The following is a 16,433-nucleotide window of genomic DNA, read 5'->3' as shown; positions in this document are numbered from 1 at the left end:
ATTCATCTCATACTCAACCAGTTCATCTGCTTTTCAATAAGACTCTAAACACATCATCATAACTGTCACAGCCACATACACACCTACACAGTGAGGGATGCCTGTTGTAAAACAGCTGCTGTCCCACGGCCAGAGGCAACAGGGCTCAGACCATATGGCTCGCTCGGAGCAGAGCATGTGCAACATGGGAAGGAGGGAGGGGTGGAGCGTCAGGGTTTCTCACAAGGGAGCTGGGGTCACAAGAGCTGAAGCGTCTGTGATGGAGGTATAAATGGTTAGAGGGGAAAAAACAGATGTCAGGGGAAATGTAAAATGCTTCTCTCTCTTTCAGCTAAGAGATAGCTCCTCAGAAATGAATGCAAACTAAATGTGTTGTTAATTGTTTGGGATTTTAAAGGATATCTCAGTTCCTGAACTCCACTCATCCTCTCATGTCTCTGATCTCTCTCTCAGACCTGGCCATGCAGTTGAACCAGGGAAAGTACGAATACAACGGCTCCTGCGGGTGAGAAAGCTTCTCACTCCTATCCTGAGCTCATTCCCATCCCTCCCTTCTCTGAAACTCATCAATTAAAGCTTGTCACATCTCATTAGGGGTTGCCAGCAGCGACCGTAGCTACTGTCTACCCCTGAGAGCTAATGAGTGTTTTAGAGAAGCAGGCTCCTCTTCACTCGCCTCCGAGGCTCTCTGCAGTCATCTATCTCTTCCTCCCTCCATTGCTGTCGTCGTCCCTTGCCTCTAATACTATCCCTGAGGGAGAGATTTAACTGCTAATGCTGTAAATCTCATATGTGGGGAGATCAGGGCTTTTGCAGACACCCATCATTACTAATGTCTTTCTGATGGGCCCCTGGTTAACACAAAAAATCCCACACACAAAGCCTTAGTCCAACTGTGTCATTAAAGAACACTATTGAAGCTAAAAATGTATAGTAATAATAGAAACTATTCTATTATGAAGACTGTAATTTACATCAGAATGTCAGTGTTCCCCTATTTGATCTATTAGATCTCTACTGTGTGCATTTTTCTCCATTTATCTACTGTGTGTGTGTGTGTGTGTGTGTGTGTGTGTGTGTGTGTGTGTGTGTGTGTGTGTGTGTGTGTGTGTGTGTGTGTGTGTGTGTGTGTGTGTGTGTGTGTGTGTGTGTGTGTCAGGTACCTCCTGAAGCCTGACTTCATGCGGCGGTCAGACAGGATGTTTGATCCCTTCTCAGAGACACCAGTGGATGGTGTCATCGCTGCAACCTGCAGTGTACAGGTCAGTAAAACCTGTAAAGAAAGATAAATTACAGCATTTTAACATAGAACTCAATCATTAAAGTACTTTTACTATCATTTTTATACAAGGCCTTGTTATCTCACTTCGTCTGTTGTGCATCATTCCATGAGCCAGTTAGTTATTACAGAAAAATATAAATACTATTATAGTTACAATACTGGTTGTATAATTTAGAATATTTCAAAAATTCAGATGGCGCTTGATTATCGATCATACCCATTGTACCATCACAGTGAATCATTACATATCAAATATGATTCCTATGAAATCAAACACATGAAAAGTATCAATATCTTCCTCTCAGGTATTCTCTGGTCAGTTCCTGTCCGACAAGAAGATTGGCACGTATGTTGAAGTGGACATGTACGGGCTGCCGACAGACACCATCAGGAAAGAGTTTCGCACACGCATGGTGATGAACAATGGGCTGAACCCCGCCTACAACGAGGAGCCCTTCGTCTTCAGAAAGGTAGAGAGACATCACCTGTACTATTAGAACAGTAGGAGGAAGAGGAAGCCAGTGACCCGGGTTGGGGGAAATGGGCAATAACGAGGCAGGAGTAAGCAAGAGTACAAGAGATGATGCACAACAATGCAAATTCGAGAATTTCTCCCAATTATTTAGAAAAGAGTGACTTTGGAATATCTTGGATGAAAAACAATAATTGGGGTCATTAGCAAAAGTATAAAACCAAAAGAGCAAAGGAAGTGCAAACAACACTGGGATCCAAAAGTTTAAAAGCACTTTCCTTGAATAGGAAACTGGTCTTGGACTTTTGGCCCCTGCTGTATGTTTGCCTGTGTTGTAGCTCGCAGAAGAAACAGCTAGGGACAGCACAGAGGGAGGAACAACAGAAATGAACAGAAAGAAATAATTAGAGGTGGAGGAGGAGATGGGAGATGTAGAGAGCATAAATGTGTGTGTGTGTGCGTGCGTCCACTCGCTGAATAGTGCTGCTCTCAGCAGAATGAGGAGTCTCTCAGCCATGACTGTGACTCCAGCTTCCTAACACACACCATCAATCACAGCCTGCCGCAGTGCTGCTCTGCACACACACACACACACACACACACACACACACACACACACACACACACACACACACACACACACACACACACACACACACACACACACACACACACACACACGGAGCTATCGAACGGGGGGATCACAGGCAAAGCTGCTGGCAAAGACTTGTTTCTCGCATCCACACACACACACACAGACCTGAATTCCTGCCACACCTTTGAATGCGTATACATACACACTGCTGTCAAGATGACTCAAGCAAACAATACACACCAGCGTTTACACACACAGCACATCTGCAAGGCTACATTTGTGTAAGCGTACACACAAGCGGTGCTTCCACCCATTCATCTCCAGTGAGTATTCTTCGGCCTTATCTCTTACCTTCCCCTCCGTCTAGGTATTAATCATCCTCTTCTAGCCGCTCACTTATCTCCACACACAAGGCCAGTTAAGACTCTCGCTTCCTCTTTTTTTGCCTCCAAGGGTGTACGCACACAAGCTCATCCACAGAAACAAGTTGCATACGCACACACACGTGTTCTACGAGATAGACTCCAATCCCTGGGTACGTAGTAGCAGTGGAGATGGTCTTTTCAGTGCAGATATGCTGTGTGTTGCTCTGCTATCATGCAGTTTCTCTGTATCTCACAGTGACTGTCCCCTGATACTGTCCCCTGCAGTTTTATCCTTGACCTTCGCCTTTAATGATGCTGTTTTATTGCAATGACTGCAAGATTTAGTTGCTTAACCGTATACACACCAGAAAGAATTATGCAGGGACCGTCCTCTAACGTCAACTAATGCCCACGGTCTTTACCTAATCTTGTTGTTCATTATATTATTATAATTCCATTATAATTCCAGTTGCTTTTCCCTCCCACCCCCTTTCTTTTTCCTTGCATCTACCACTCCTAGGTGATCTTACCGGATCTGGCGGTACTGCGCATCGCCGTTTACGACGACAACAACAAGCTGATTGGCCAGCGCATCCTGCCTCTGGATGGCCTGCAGGCCGGCTACCGCCACATCTCTCTGAGGAACGAGGGCAACAAGCCCCTGTCGTTGCCGACCATCTTCTGCCAAATCATCCTAAAGACCTACGTGCCCGACGGATTCGGAGGTGAGGCGAACAGGAACCAACACACAAGTTTGGGAATTTGAGGGGGAAAGAAAGTCTTAGAAAGTTTTTGCAAATAGACATGGGTTACTAAGAGTCCTTAATTTTTTTTATATTCTGTGCAAATATAATACATATCTTAAAGTTAGTAAATAAGATATATGCTGTCTGCATGTAGTTTGTCATCACTGTAACACTGTTGTCTGTGAGCTTATGTAAAACCTGCTAGTTATTATTATTATAAAGATTATTTCTCATGTTGGATCCTTGAATTTAAAGGCATTGGGTCTGTACATTTAAAAAAAAGTTGAGGGTGTTGAAACAGGGATTCCAGGTTTGTTTCAATCTGACATACTTTGTTTTCTTGAATCAGGAATAGTCTTTATTCATGGATGATAGGAAAGTAGCTTCTGTAGGGAGGAGAGAGAAAAGAAAAGCAGTGCAGCTCTCTCTCTCTCTCTCTCTCTCATCCGCTCACTTACTCTTTGCATCGGGTTGGTTTGAATATACAGCGTTAACGACATGAGGATCCAAATGATGATGACAGTGGATCTGCAGTAAGACCGAAGCATACAAATGAGCGGGGCAATTGAGTTGTCGTTAAATAAAGCCAAGGGGTTTGTGCTGAGGAGCCATTACTGTAACCATTAGCTTTCTTCTGTGAGATCTGCTTCCAGAATCACTTCTCTACCCGTGCAGCAGTGTAGTAGAAAAATAAAATCCTTTCCTTAAGATGCAGTGTTAAACAAGTAAGATCTAATCCAGTCCTGACAGTATACTTCCTCAATATAATAATGCAGCCGTTGCTCATGAAGAGAGGGATAGATTTTGTGATACTGTGCATCTCTGTGTGCAGGAAAGAGATAAAATCAAACACATTTTGTATACTGCTGCTCGCTTTAACCACTTCCAACATGTCTCTTTTAAATGGTCTCTTTCAGGTTCATTTACTTTCTTGAAATATGTTACTTACTTTGGATAAGCTTGAAATATAAAAGGTATTTTGTGGTCAGTTTATTAAATAAACTCTTTTCCCTAAACTATTCTAACTAATCGTTTTGTGTGTTTAAGCAATTGTGGATGCTCTATCAGACCCAAAGAAGTTTTTGACCATAGCAGAGAAGAGAGCTGACCAGATGAAAGCACTGGGGATTGACACGGTACACACGACAACACACAAAACAACACACAAACACACACCGTAAGCTTCAGTCTGGGTTAACTGGTAGGAAAAACAGGTCCTCACTCTGATCAGAAAAAATGCTCCGACTGTGTTTTACTCTGTGAACAGCACTCTCAATGAAATCATCATGAGCTTTCCACTTAAATTCTTCCCTTCCCTCTTGTAGAACGACATAGCAGACGTTCCCAGTGGCAGCTCCAAGAACGACAAGAAGGGAAAGGGTAAAGGAGACACGGTGAAGACCAGTGTGACACCGCAGACCAGCTCAGACATGGGCCAGTCCTCCAACAGCGCCCAGAATAACTCAGCAGAAAGCAAGAAGGGTAGATGCTGATTTAGAAACATGCATATTCAACATATACAGATGTACAGTATGTAGACAGAGTTCAAACTCTCTTTTCTCCTGTTACAGATAATACACTGGTGCCTAATATCAACATTGATGACTTAAAACAAATGAAGGTTGGTTTCCACACTTCTACCTCACCTACTCTGTGGAGATGCATTAAATGTGAAAGGAGTAATAAAAGTAATATTTATCAAAAATGTAGTTGTATTTAATATGCAAGTAACAATAAATGTTCTCCTCCTGGTAAATCTATTTTATATATTTACCCTTTTGTACTAAATTACTGTTCTGTAAACATGCTACCAGAAAAGGCCTGTACCAAGCCATTATATTGGCCCAGTGTGTTATGTTCAAAAGCTCTTCTCTACATGATTTACACAACATAACTAAATGTTTGTCTCCCACTGCAGACGTACCTTAAACTGATTAAAAAGCAACAGAAGGAGCTGAGCACTTTAAAGAAGAAACACGTTAAGGTGGGTATTAGATTGAAAGCAGACCTGTTGATAAGTGGCTTCTGCTTGTTCTGGTCAGTTATTGATGCACAGAGAGACAGAGCCAACAGGCCGCCTCCACCTTTCATCTTCTACGGACCGTGGCTTCATCCCTGTGTTAGCTCGAACAAACAGCCACATAATTTATGTTTTATTTGAAATTAGACTTGCTAAAGTTGCTTTCCTTTTGACCAGAGCTCACCATAGCGACCAGAGTGGGTGTCAGCTCATTCACGGAGGCTCATTCATTATCACAGGATTAAGTCCTGTTGTGTAACATGTATAATGATATTATCCAGAGTCCAGACCCATCTGCTGACTGAATAAAGAGGACTGCTGCCTCCTTATTCAATTTTACAACATACATCTTATGATTTCAGAATCTGTTAAGCTTTTTATTGCATATCTCCTTATGAAGGAGGAGCACACAAGTTAAGAGTGCACCTCCACAGCATAAACTAGAATAGCACATAGTAGAGAACGTACCTTCGCCAAAGTCCAACAGTCCCTTTACATTTAATCAATCTCATCTCAAAGATATCAGTTCTCTAATTGTGCCAGCCTTATTTCATCAACATCCATGAATTATTCCCTGGGAAAACTGTGAAAATGTCAAAAAATGCCATCCAGATGTGCACCAAAATGTAATAAGTTCCTCCCTGACCCAAACCACAACCTTCCACCTAGTAATGTGATAATCCAGCGGTAGGTAGGTGTGGTAGTTTTTGTGAAATCCTGCTAAATATCAAAAGGCAGAAGAAAAGATAACCTTTCTTGGTGATGAAATAAATACTTAAGTGGTTCATGTCTTCTCTTTTCAACAGGATCAAAATATAATGCAGAAAGCCCACTGCAGTCAGATGGAAAAGTTGGTCTCTCTGAATGATAAGGAAAAGACAAACCTGGAGAAACTGCTGGAGAAAGCCATCAAGAAACGTGGGTAAGTAGTGAAACAAAAGAAAATTCGTATTGACATTATGGCTCAGAGCTGACCAGGTTTGCCATGTATACTTTATATGTCCAGGGATACACGCTGGACCGGCTAATGTTTGTGTCCGTCCTCAGTGAACTGTGTTTAAAATATGTCTACAACTCAACAGTAGTTGATGTAAAATTGTACAGGACTCAACTTGTATGTAAGCTTTTGGCCATATAGTTTGTGATCAATAATAAAAGTCTCATTAAACCTGAACTATCTGACTAGTTCTTCTCTTGAGATATATTAGGATACTAAATTTAACTTTATTGTCTTTTAATTTATGTTCTTTCCTTACAGGGAAAACAACTGCCAAGAGCTGAAGAAGGAGACAGAAGATAAGATCCAAACACTTGTCACTGATCATAAAGCCAAGGTGAGACTGCACTGGCTTCCTGTCCTTTCCCCAAACCATCATGTTTTTACACATAGATATTATTATTTAGCTGTGGATTACTAACTGCTGCGTACATGTGGTCTGTGTAGGTGAAGAACATCACAGCACAGCACACTAAAGAGTGGTCAGATCTGAGCAGCAGTCACAGCAGCGAGGAGCAGGAGATGAAGGACAGCCACGTCACACAACAGTGTGAACACCTCAAGAAACTCCTGACCACGGTCCAGGAGCAGCAGACCGTGCAGCTCAAACTCATCCATGAGCGGTGAGAGGCCTCATACACAGACACACGCAGAAACACCCGGTCACTACAGGTGATCAGGCCCAGAGACCCTGTATTTCTATGATAAACTGAAACCTTTGCTTTGCTGCAGCTAGTTAGTATTACAGTTGTTGTTATCAAGTTTCCTTCAAGTAAATGTGGATTATTTCCCAATTTAAGGCAAAGCAAAGAGATGCGGGCCAACCAGGCTAAGATGTCCATGGAAAACAGTAAAGCCATCAGCCAGGACAAGACCATCAAAAACAAGGCAGAGAGAGAGAGGTGGGTCACACACGCACAGTAAACTGTAACTATCGGTTATCATGAGGTAATTTTATAAGAGGTTTGCTGTGGTTATGACGTGATGATTATTGCATGACACATGCAACACATTTCCACTTTCTGTTCCTTAGGAGAGTGCGAGAGTTAAACAGCAGCAACACCAAGAAGTTCCTGGATGAGAGGAAGAGGGTGGGTTGTTTACACTGTTCATTTTGAGTATTTAGTTAAAAGATACGTGTACGTGGGGTCACTGCACTGGTAATGCATTACATTGAATAATAATTTTGCATGATTTGTGTGAATAGAGGCATATTGCATTCACTTGAGAAAAAAAAGTTACCTATCTCCCAATGTCTAAAACCCAAATCAATTTTTTCCTCACGTGCATGAAATCTATACGTTTTAGAGTTGATTATGAAAAGTGTGTGTGTCAGCAAAGTACAGTGAGTTCAACAGGTTGCACCTGGAGCAGTTTGTTTCACTTTCAGAATCATTACACCCTTATTGACTTTTAGTCAGCTTGAAACTTTGAACGTTTCTTTTTAAAAGTTGCTTTATCTATTTAGTATGTGTGGGTTTAAACAGCAACCAAATGGTCATACTTTATTGCCTTTATCCCGGTTTCTGCAGCTGGCTATGAAGCACCAGAAGGAGCTGGAGTCGCTAGAGAAAAACCAGAGAGAACAGTCGGAGAAACTTGAGAAGTTCAACGAGCAGGTACAACACTGAACAAGAGAGCATGAGCTGTGCAGACAATCGTTCACTGTAGATTTGAGAGGAAAGAGACTGAAGAGAAAAGTCCTGCCATCCAACTTTAATTGAGATGTGTAACACAACATTTATTAGAGCGACTTCCTGCCCAAACCAGAACATCTTCATGCATCACTGGCTTTTTAACTATAAATGTCATGGCTGAGGAATACTGCAGCTCTCACATTTCGTCCATAGATAAAGACAATAGTTTGTTGAATTTATGATGCAAACTGTAATAAGCTTTGCAGGATGTGTTCAAGAAAGCTAGCTTCAGAACTATGTTAACAGATCCTAAAGACAAACAAAAACGATGGTCCCAAAGAATAAACACCCAGTGCATATCAAAGAATAAAACCTTTCTTATTCTAGTATCATTTCTTTGTGCTGATGCTAGTGTCCTCAGGATCATATCCCTCCTCATTAAATACTACAAACACTTAGAAATGTATTTCCCTTTGTATGTCAATTGTCAAGGTCTCATGTTTCCATCTTGCAATTTTTTACTATCAGTCACACTCCATGACCTGAACATGTTTACCTGTATTCACATATTCATTATTTCAATATGATTTGCTTCTTCTGGCACAGCTTTTGAAATCACACCATGAACACAAACAGGTTCAAGGTAGGCATCTATCTCTCCATCTCACTCAACTCTACCTGTGATACCACCTCTCTGTCAGTGCATCACTTATCAGTCACGTTTCTCTTCTCCATCTACCTCTGAATCATGTCAGTCATGTATTCGTCACCTCTGTTTCTGCTGAGCCTATTTAAAATGAAATGATGGTCACCACCGAACACAGCAGGGAAATAGAAAATAACAGATCTCTTTTTTCTTCAAACATGCTTCATTATCCTTTGTATTGTGAAAAATCCCATTTCCTCCTCTCTCGTCTGCAGCTCTCAATGTGTCTGCACAGCCAAACTAGCAGCTTGAGTCATTCATCACCATGACTCACCAGCTATTACTAAGCAAAAACAGCCTGCTCCCAACCTGCTCCCCTGTGCTTTCACTCCAGCTCATAATCGTTTGCTTTCATATAATGTGACAGTGTCTCAGTGCAGACCATTACACGACACTATCACTAAGCTTGTGGTTAATATTACCTGTAACATTACTGTTATAGGCAGCCAACAGAAGGGATTATTGCAGAGGTAGAATCAGACACGTCTCTTACTGATTTACATTCAGAGCTCACAACTTCAGGTCAACAAAAGACAAGTGGATCATTTGCATAGAGGTTTTTTTTTTTATTTTCAGTCTATGTTTTTATGTTTTTTTTGTCCCCTCAAAAGGCCAAGGACATGCAGCAGATGGTGAAGCTGGAGGAGGAGATGGACCGCAGGCCTGCCACGGTGGTGTGAGCGACTGAGACACAAACACACGCACACACGCAGGTGCAGAAACACTCCGCCGCTGACAGCCCTCTTACAACCCAGAGACAAAAACCCTGCCTGCATCACCGTCTCTGTACTGTTCTGTCATGCTCACAACACACAGGCAGTAGTTCTCTCCACCTCTTTTTTTCACTTGTAGTCTCTGACCTCCACCACCTCTCCCAACCCACTAATTTTATAACACTGAGCCATTGGTGCTTATCACTGGTTGACGGGGGTTCAACCACTTGAGGAAAAGTTACTTCAGAGCTGAAGCGACAGAGTCAGACGCATCCCCTCCTCCATTGTGTTTCTTCTTTAGGTTTTTTTTAAATCTTACACTGTTCTCTGCAATCTACAGCCACACAAACCCATTCCCTCACGGGTCGGATGAAGTGAGCATCCATTCCTTTTTTTTGTGTTTTAGCTTTTTTTAAATCAGTACACTTTTAACTGCTCCAGAAACGGATGAGGGGAGAAGAATATGTATAAGAGTTGTCATTACAGCACAAATAAATAAACTTTGTGAAATACACTGTATGCTACACACCAGTCCTGTCCTGAGCACTTTGTATGTAATAGGCCATCATAACAATGTGGAAAATGTAGCAGTACTAGAACTACTAGTTTTCTGTATTTCAGTAAGAATGTATTTTTTAAAAGAAATCACTGTATGAAGGAGAAGCAAAACCTCTGTCAACTCAATCCTACAATGCAAGATGTTTGACATCACGGAAAATGTATTATTGACTTTTTGTTGTTTGCCAATGTCACAGCAGACTTATTATACATTGTTGAGTCAGAAGACTACAAAGGGATCACAAGGAATATCTATATATAAAATCACTTGGGTGATTATGGCTAGTTTTTTGCAGTTTTCATCACAAGCACAATCGATGGTGTAACAGCTGTACTTCACATGGCCTCACAAATGACAAAGTCCATTATATATATTTTTGAATTGCCCATGCTCAATTTCATAAAGCTGCAAAACCCTTTAATGCAACATTCTATGCTCCAAGAATGTGTCTAAAATCCTGTATACTATGCACACAAAAAAAAAGATTCCCTCAAAGTTTAAAGTGTACGAACACGAGGAATTTCCAGTACTGGTATAGATAGGAGTATTACTGTTATAGTAACCAAAGGTTGGGACTTTGTTCGCCTTAAATGTAATGATTCCAAAATAGGACAATGTCAATAGTAGCAGTGGTGGAGGAAGTTACTTAAGTTTAAATAAATGGACAAATGTGCTCAAGTAAGAAGAACCATGTTAAATGTACTTGAATAATAGTAAGTACTTACCGAGTAAATCTAAGTCAGTCTAGTACAAACACGTGAAAGTGTACTTAACTATTGTGATGAATTAAAGGTATTTGTTACATTCCACTACTGATTAGTAGGTACAACACTAATGGCATGATGATGATAAAATCAACTAGACATTTATTATTAAGCCCTTGTTTAAGTAAGACCTTGCATTAACGGGTTTTGCACTCAAAATTAAGTCAACGCTGTGATACACTCATATCTAAATGAATCCATACGGCAGCAAATTAATTCTGCTTTAATGCTCGTCTTTAATTGACTGGCCTCTCAACATCAGACACGAACTTTGGCCAATTGAAGCTGACGACATCTCATCCTGTCAGTTTCCCTCTCATAAAGCCATAGTTAAAGTGAAGTGCTCCCTTAATAGCTTCTTGACTGCACCTTATAAACCTCCGCTGGTAATCCTCGTCGTATCCCTGCTCGCCTTCGGTCAGGGCAGATCAGACGCAGTAATTATAACAGATCTGTAACAAAGCCTGAGACATGGCTGCTACACAATCCACACTGGGGATTTACACTCCCAAAATGGTTCCCACTCAAATAAAAGTTTAGTGGCTCTGCAGAAGAGTGTTGCTGCTGAGAAAAAGCAACTGCAGAGGGAGAGATGTGGAAACATAAAGTTATTCTGTGGGTACTGTACTTTAGTGCACATACAATCAGGTAATTACACTGCAATGGCAAACACAAACAAAGACCAATCACAATGACTAAGCGAGTCGTGATATTGATATGAAAAAAGGAAAAACATGAGGATAAAAGCACCTTGAGGTATTTTGGCCTTTTTAAAGATTTTCTTTTCTGCTGTTTCATTCTGCTGTAATTCACTTCAAGGGTAGATGGGATGTTCTTGTATATACTGGAATGTGTGTAGTTATAATTTACTTTTTGACCAGTTATGTTCTGTCATTTAAGGGCTCCGGACAGAGTTGGCGCGCTGTGGGATGTTTGGGGGACATTTTTCAATCACTTGGTTTTTTTTCTCGTTTTGTTTTTTCCAGTCTGCCCTTAATGCACCACACGACACAGTATAAAACTCTCACCACATATCTAGTGCAGAGATAAACGAGTAAAAAGTGCTTTTAAAATCTTATTCCATCTCTTTCAAATGTGCCACTCAGTGTCTGTTAGGACGTTTAAATTATTTTATGAATGATAAAATGCCAAATTAAGGGGTTATTTATATGAAAATATATATAAATAAATGAATATATATATTATATATATTAAATATAATGTGTAGTTTTAAGATTGTTTTTAGAGGCTTTTTTGCACTAGTTGAATGTTTTATGTTGTGTGATTACATGTAACCTTTGGCTCTAGTTTGTCAAAAAGCAGATTATTTTTGCAGAGCAACATCACCGAGTTTGAGTTCCTCAGATTCTACTGTATCTCCTCTTTGTTTTCTATTTGAACTGTAGCTTGTCAACAAACCATTCTGTGCGCGTTTTTGTATTTATATTGTATTGTTGAACTTATAGCAATGAAAATACTGTTGTTATCCAGCTCCTTTAATACTGTTTTATAGTATGTGTACCAATAAATCCAGGTGTAAAATGGGACATAACCATGTGGTTCATTTTGTGTTTTCTTGCAATTGTGGGTTATTTGGTTACCTCTGCCAAGTAAGGAGGTTTTCATCTAAGTTTTTTTTTGTATGTTCATTAGCAGGATTGCACAAAAACTACTCAGGTTTCCAGGAAATGTCGTGGCCCAGGGAAAACCAATTATATTTTATATAAATCAGGAGGTGGATCCAGGAACTTTTTTGGGGAATTTGGTGTAAATCCAAATACAAAATCTGCATCTTGTTGCGGATTTAAATGCTTTAATTTTAAACCTTAAGTGGTTTCATAAAGGGGTTGTTGGGCCTTGGTGGAGGTCAGCTTTCTTCTGAGTGACATTCAACATTATTAATCCTGAAGGAAACTCTTGTGCCAGCCTGGTCTTGATTTATATAAAGCTTTTCTTAGACCTGATGACCACTCAAAGCACTTTAATGTACAGTTTTTTCCATTTACCCACACACACATTCATACACTATCTATTAGCAGCAATTTCGCAAATCACACACTACAGCAGCACAGCCGTTACGGGAAATTTGGGGTTCAGCATCTTGCCCAAGGACACTTAGGCACGCAGAATGGGGGAAACTGGGATCGAACTGCAGACCTTCCACTCAACCTCCTGAGCTCGAGCCGCCCCAAAATAAATATATATACACCGTATTACAAGTGAAAATTCAAATATAAGGCGTATGTGAAGTTAATGTTGAACCAGTGCCAAATAGAAATGAGAGTAGTAATAAAATGATTTACGTCAGACAATAAACTATAACTAAAGGGAATAATGATTATATTATATGGAAGTAATATTGCACAATATGATGCTAAATTAGAACCTAGTCTAAGACGTCCATAATGTAAATGGGGAAACAAACTAAAATTACTTAAAAGGTGATATTTTATGATGGCAGGAACATTCAGAATAAGGAGCTTGTCATGTTTTGTTCTGAAGCAGCACCACAAACTCTAATAAAATCGTTCTTTGACTCAAAACATGAATCTAATTCCAACAACAGATATTGTTTGTCTCCTCAGTTTCAACCTGAATTTGTTTTTAAATCAGACTATATCTTAGAGTATAGGTTCCAGATGTACTTTTAACTGCAGGAGTGCATGGCGTGCACACACACCACCCACGTCCTTATTGACAAACAATTATCACTGCTGACTAATCACTTTCAACAAGTGCGGGACGGTTCATAACACAGATCCACTCCTGAACACATGCAGGCGGCTCCAGCCCTGACGCTCTTTGTTGTCATTATAGGTGAAGTATTAACATGAGAAAGACGAACAAAGCGCAGTAATTACATTACTAATTAGGTCTGAGTTGCCAGGCAACACCTTGGCTTCCCCCGGCTCTATATAACAGGGTGGTGGGTTTGTTTTGTCAGCACTGGTTGGGGGGACAGATTTCCGAAACTGCTCCACATCATAGAAAGATGACATTTCTCTCTTTTTAAGTCAAACTCAGAATCATGCTGAAGGCTCCTGGTGGGTGTGAGGGGCAGACGGGCACCAGGATCCTCCTGGAGGCGATGTCTAAGGATAAAGTCCACCTGGCCCGGTTTGTCCTGGACGCGATGGATGGAGAAATCGTGGACTCCAGAACAGAGGGCGCACAGACGCCCCTCATCTCCTCCGTCCTGCTTCCTGATGCACATACGAGCTGTAAGTTCGCGGAGCTGCTGCTGCAGAGAGGAGCCAGTGTGAACTGTCAGGACGGGGACGGACGCACTGCGCTCAGTCACGCCTGCGAGAGAGGCTTCCTGGACGCGGCGAAGATCCTGGTGCGCAACAACGCAGATCCGGAGATAGTGGACTGCTGGGGAAACACCGCCCTGATGTACGCCGCGGTGGCAGATCACTCCCACGTTGTTGAGTTTCTGGTGAGAGCTTTTAAGAGGCTGGGGCTCCAGATAGACAGAAAAAACAAAGTTGGCAACTCTGCTGTGGAAGTGGCAAAGTTTCTCGGCCACACAGAGTGCATCCATGCGCTTACCAACAACTCCAAGAAGGGAAACGTACAGCCACGACTCAGTCTGAGATGTGGCGACGAGAAGTTTGAGAGGAAACCTTTGGAGAACAAACTTGAAGTCCTCCAAACGTGTGATCGAGTAGATTTCTTTCCGGCTCAAAACGACACATGGCAGTCCAGACCTCTGATGAAGCAGAGTAGGTTACAATCGATGGACTCTATAGAAGAGTATGAGAGAGAGAATGGCGGCTCCTCTTCATCTCCACAAGAGCTGGACTTCTCAGCAGTATTAACACCTAAACCACTTCCGCGGACTTGCCACCCATTTCCAAACTCCAATCATCTTAAAACCACCTCTGATTATCACCTCCCCCCTCTTATTCAGAGTGGTCAGGCTCAAAAATCTATTTTGTTCTCACCACGGCCCAACAGGCACACGCCAAAACCCAGTACGCCCTCTGCGCTGGGAATCTTACTGACTCCAATTGTTGCCAACAAAACTGAGAGTGAACCAGGAACAGAAACATCGAAAGCATTCGACTTCCGTGTGCGCAGGTTTCATGACAGCTATTATGAGAAAAGATGCAGTTTGCCAACCAGTATCCTCAGCCCCACACCCCCGGAGCGCGCACTGGTGCCTTTGCGTAAATCCACAACAGTCAGGAGGCGCGAAGCGTCTCAGGGAAAAACTGAACCTCCTCATTTGATCGCACCGGCCACTTCAACAACGACCTTCTCGGTGCTGAGCAATAAGCTCTTACGCCGGTTTACCTCCCCGGAATTTAACAAAAACGTAAAGGAGTTGGAGGAAGATCCGATGTTGACCTCAGGGCGAATTCCGCGATCAGAAACTTTCCCTCAGTGCCTCAAACATCCCCAGGTTGGCAGCAAACCCAGTATCGACAGCATCAGCTCCGTGAAGTGCGAGTTTGACTTTAACTTCAGAGTAACAAACTCTTAAAAAACCGCAGTGCGCCGTTCGTAAAATGGTCGATTTCTCCACCATTAAAGACATCATGGTTACCTTTAGACCTGGTTCCAATACAATAAGTTTCCCTTCAATTATGCCACTTTTCTAAATTCACCTTCAAAACTCAAATGTCTTCTCTGAAAGTGACACGAACATCCAGTCAGCGTCGATGTGTCATGTTCTCGTCACTGTTTAACATCATAGCGGGGATAATACATTCGCCCTGCGAACGGTTCGGCCACTTCACACCCGGACGATATGAACCGAGATAGGGGGGCTGAAAACGGAGCTAAACGACCAAACAACTAGAAACCTAACTCGAGCAATTGAAAATAACAGTAACAGTATAAACTCTGTGCGAGCTCCTGCAGCTCCAGACCAATATAACTTCCAGTTCCAGTGTAGATGTTGCGTCTGTGTTTAGCAGCATTTGCCATCCCTTTTGTAAGAGGTGGGGGTTGCAGCGAAGGTGGAGGGGTGATGTGCAGTGACATATTACACATATTCATTTCTGCTGTACTGCAGTTTTTTCTTCCACCTTCATTTACGGATTTTAATGGAGTGTGTGTGTTAGAGGAGGGAGGGAGAGAGAGAGACTCAATGTGACACTATTTTGAACATCATTCACGGTACAATTCAAAAGGTCACTGTTCGTTTGAGTCATGTATTCGGATTGGGTTTGGATTCAGGTTTTAGGTGTAACTTTAGTGATATTAAAGTACTACATTATGTGTAAAAAGTCTCAGTAATATGTTTAAAGCAAGTGAAAAAAATACTCCCTATTATTGGTTCCAATGCAGGTTCACTTATACCATAACTTCTGAAAGGCGTCCCAGAGTCTCGAGACCGGAATATATATATCAAATAAGACAAGTTTGTTCATGGAGGTAAATGCTATAAAATCCTTAAATTTTGAACAGATTTGAGGTCTATATAGGATGAACTGGATTTTTGCAGCTCGCATTCTCACCCACACTCAGCTGCAGAAGTGGAGTTGGTGAGAGGAAGGAAGGGAGGGAGGGGGTGTTGTCGGCGTTTCCCTCCAGACATACATCATTTCAGCCCATCCTACAGCTGCT

At 41.7% G+C, this 16,433-nt stretch overlaps 1 protein-coding gene across 1 annotated transcript in view; it reads left to right on the top strand.

Annotated features, from left to right (window-relative positions):
* Positions 1 to 12,009, top strand: part of LOC133024921 (1-phosphatidylinositol 4,5-bisphosphate phosphodiesterase beta-4-like) — a 66,087-nt gene extending 54,078 nt beyond the window's left edge. The window contains exons 25-40 of the mRNA XM_061092087.1: positions 454 to 505; positions 1,160 to 1,262; positions 1,588 to 1,752; positions 3,235 to 3,439; positions 4,508 to 4,596; positions 4,786 to 4,942; positions 5,032 to 5,081; positions 5,379 to 5,444; positions 6,287 to 6,402; positions 6,739 to 6,814; positions 6,925 to 7,100; positions 7,278 to 7,379; positions 7,511 to 7,568; positions 8,010 to 8,096; positions 8,721 to 8,757; positions 9,432 to 12,009. Of these exons, the coding sequence (XP_060948070.1) occupies positions 454 to 505; positions 1,160 to 1,262; positions 1,588 to 1,752; positions 3,235 to 3,439; positions 4,508 to 4,596; positions 4,786 to 4,942; positions 5,032 to 5,081; positions 5,379 to 5,444; positions 6,287 to 6,402; positions 6,739 to 6,814; positions 6,925 to 7,100; positions 7,278 to 7,379; positions 7,511 to 7,568; positions 8,010 to 8,096; positions 8,721 to 8,757; positions 9,432 to 9,508 (1,616 nt within the window). The 3' untranslated portion in view covers positions 9,509 to 12,009. The remainder of the gene's footprint in view (positions 1 to 453; positions 506 to 1,159; positions 1,263 to 1,587; positions 1,753 to 3,234; positions 3,440 to 4,507; positions 4,597 to 4,785; positions 4,943 to 5,031; positions 5,082 to 5,378; positions 5,445 to 6,286; positions 6,403 to 6,738; positions 6,815 to 6,924; positions 7,101 to 7,277; positions 7,380 to 7,510; positions 7,569 to 8,009; positions 8,097 to 8,720; positions 8,758 to 9,431) is intronic.
* The last annotated feature ends 4,424 nt before the right edge of the window (positions 12,010 to 16,433 follow it).

Source organism: Limanda limanda, chromosome 18 (assembly GCF_963576545.1).
Source record: "Limanda limanda chromosome 18, fLimLim1.1, whole genome shotgun sequence".
NCBI lineage: Eukaryota > Metazoa > Chordata > Actinopteri > Pleuronectiformes > Pleuronectidae > Limanda > Limanda limanda.
This window is presented reverse-complemented; position numbering and strand designations above follow the sequence as displayed.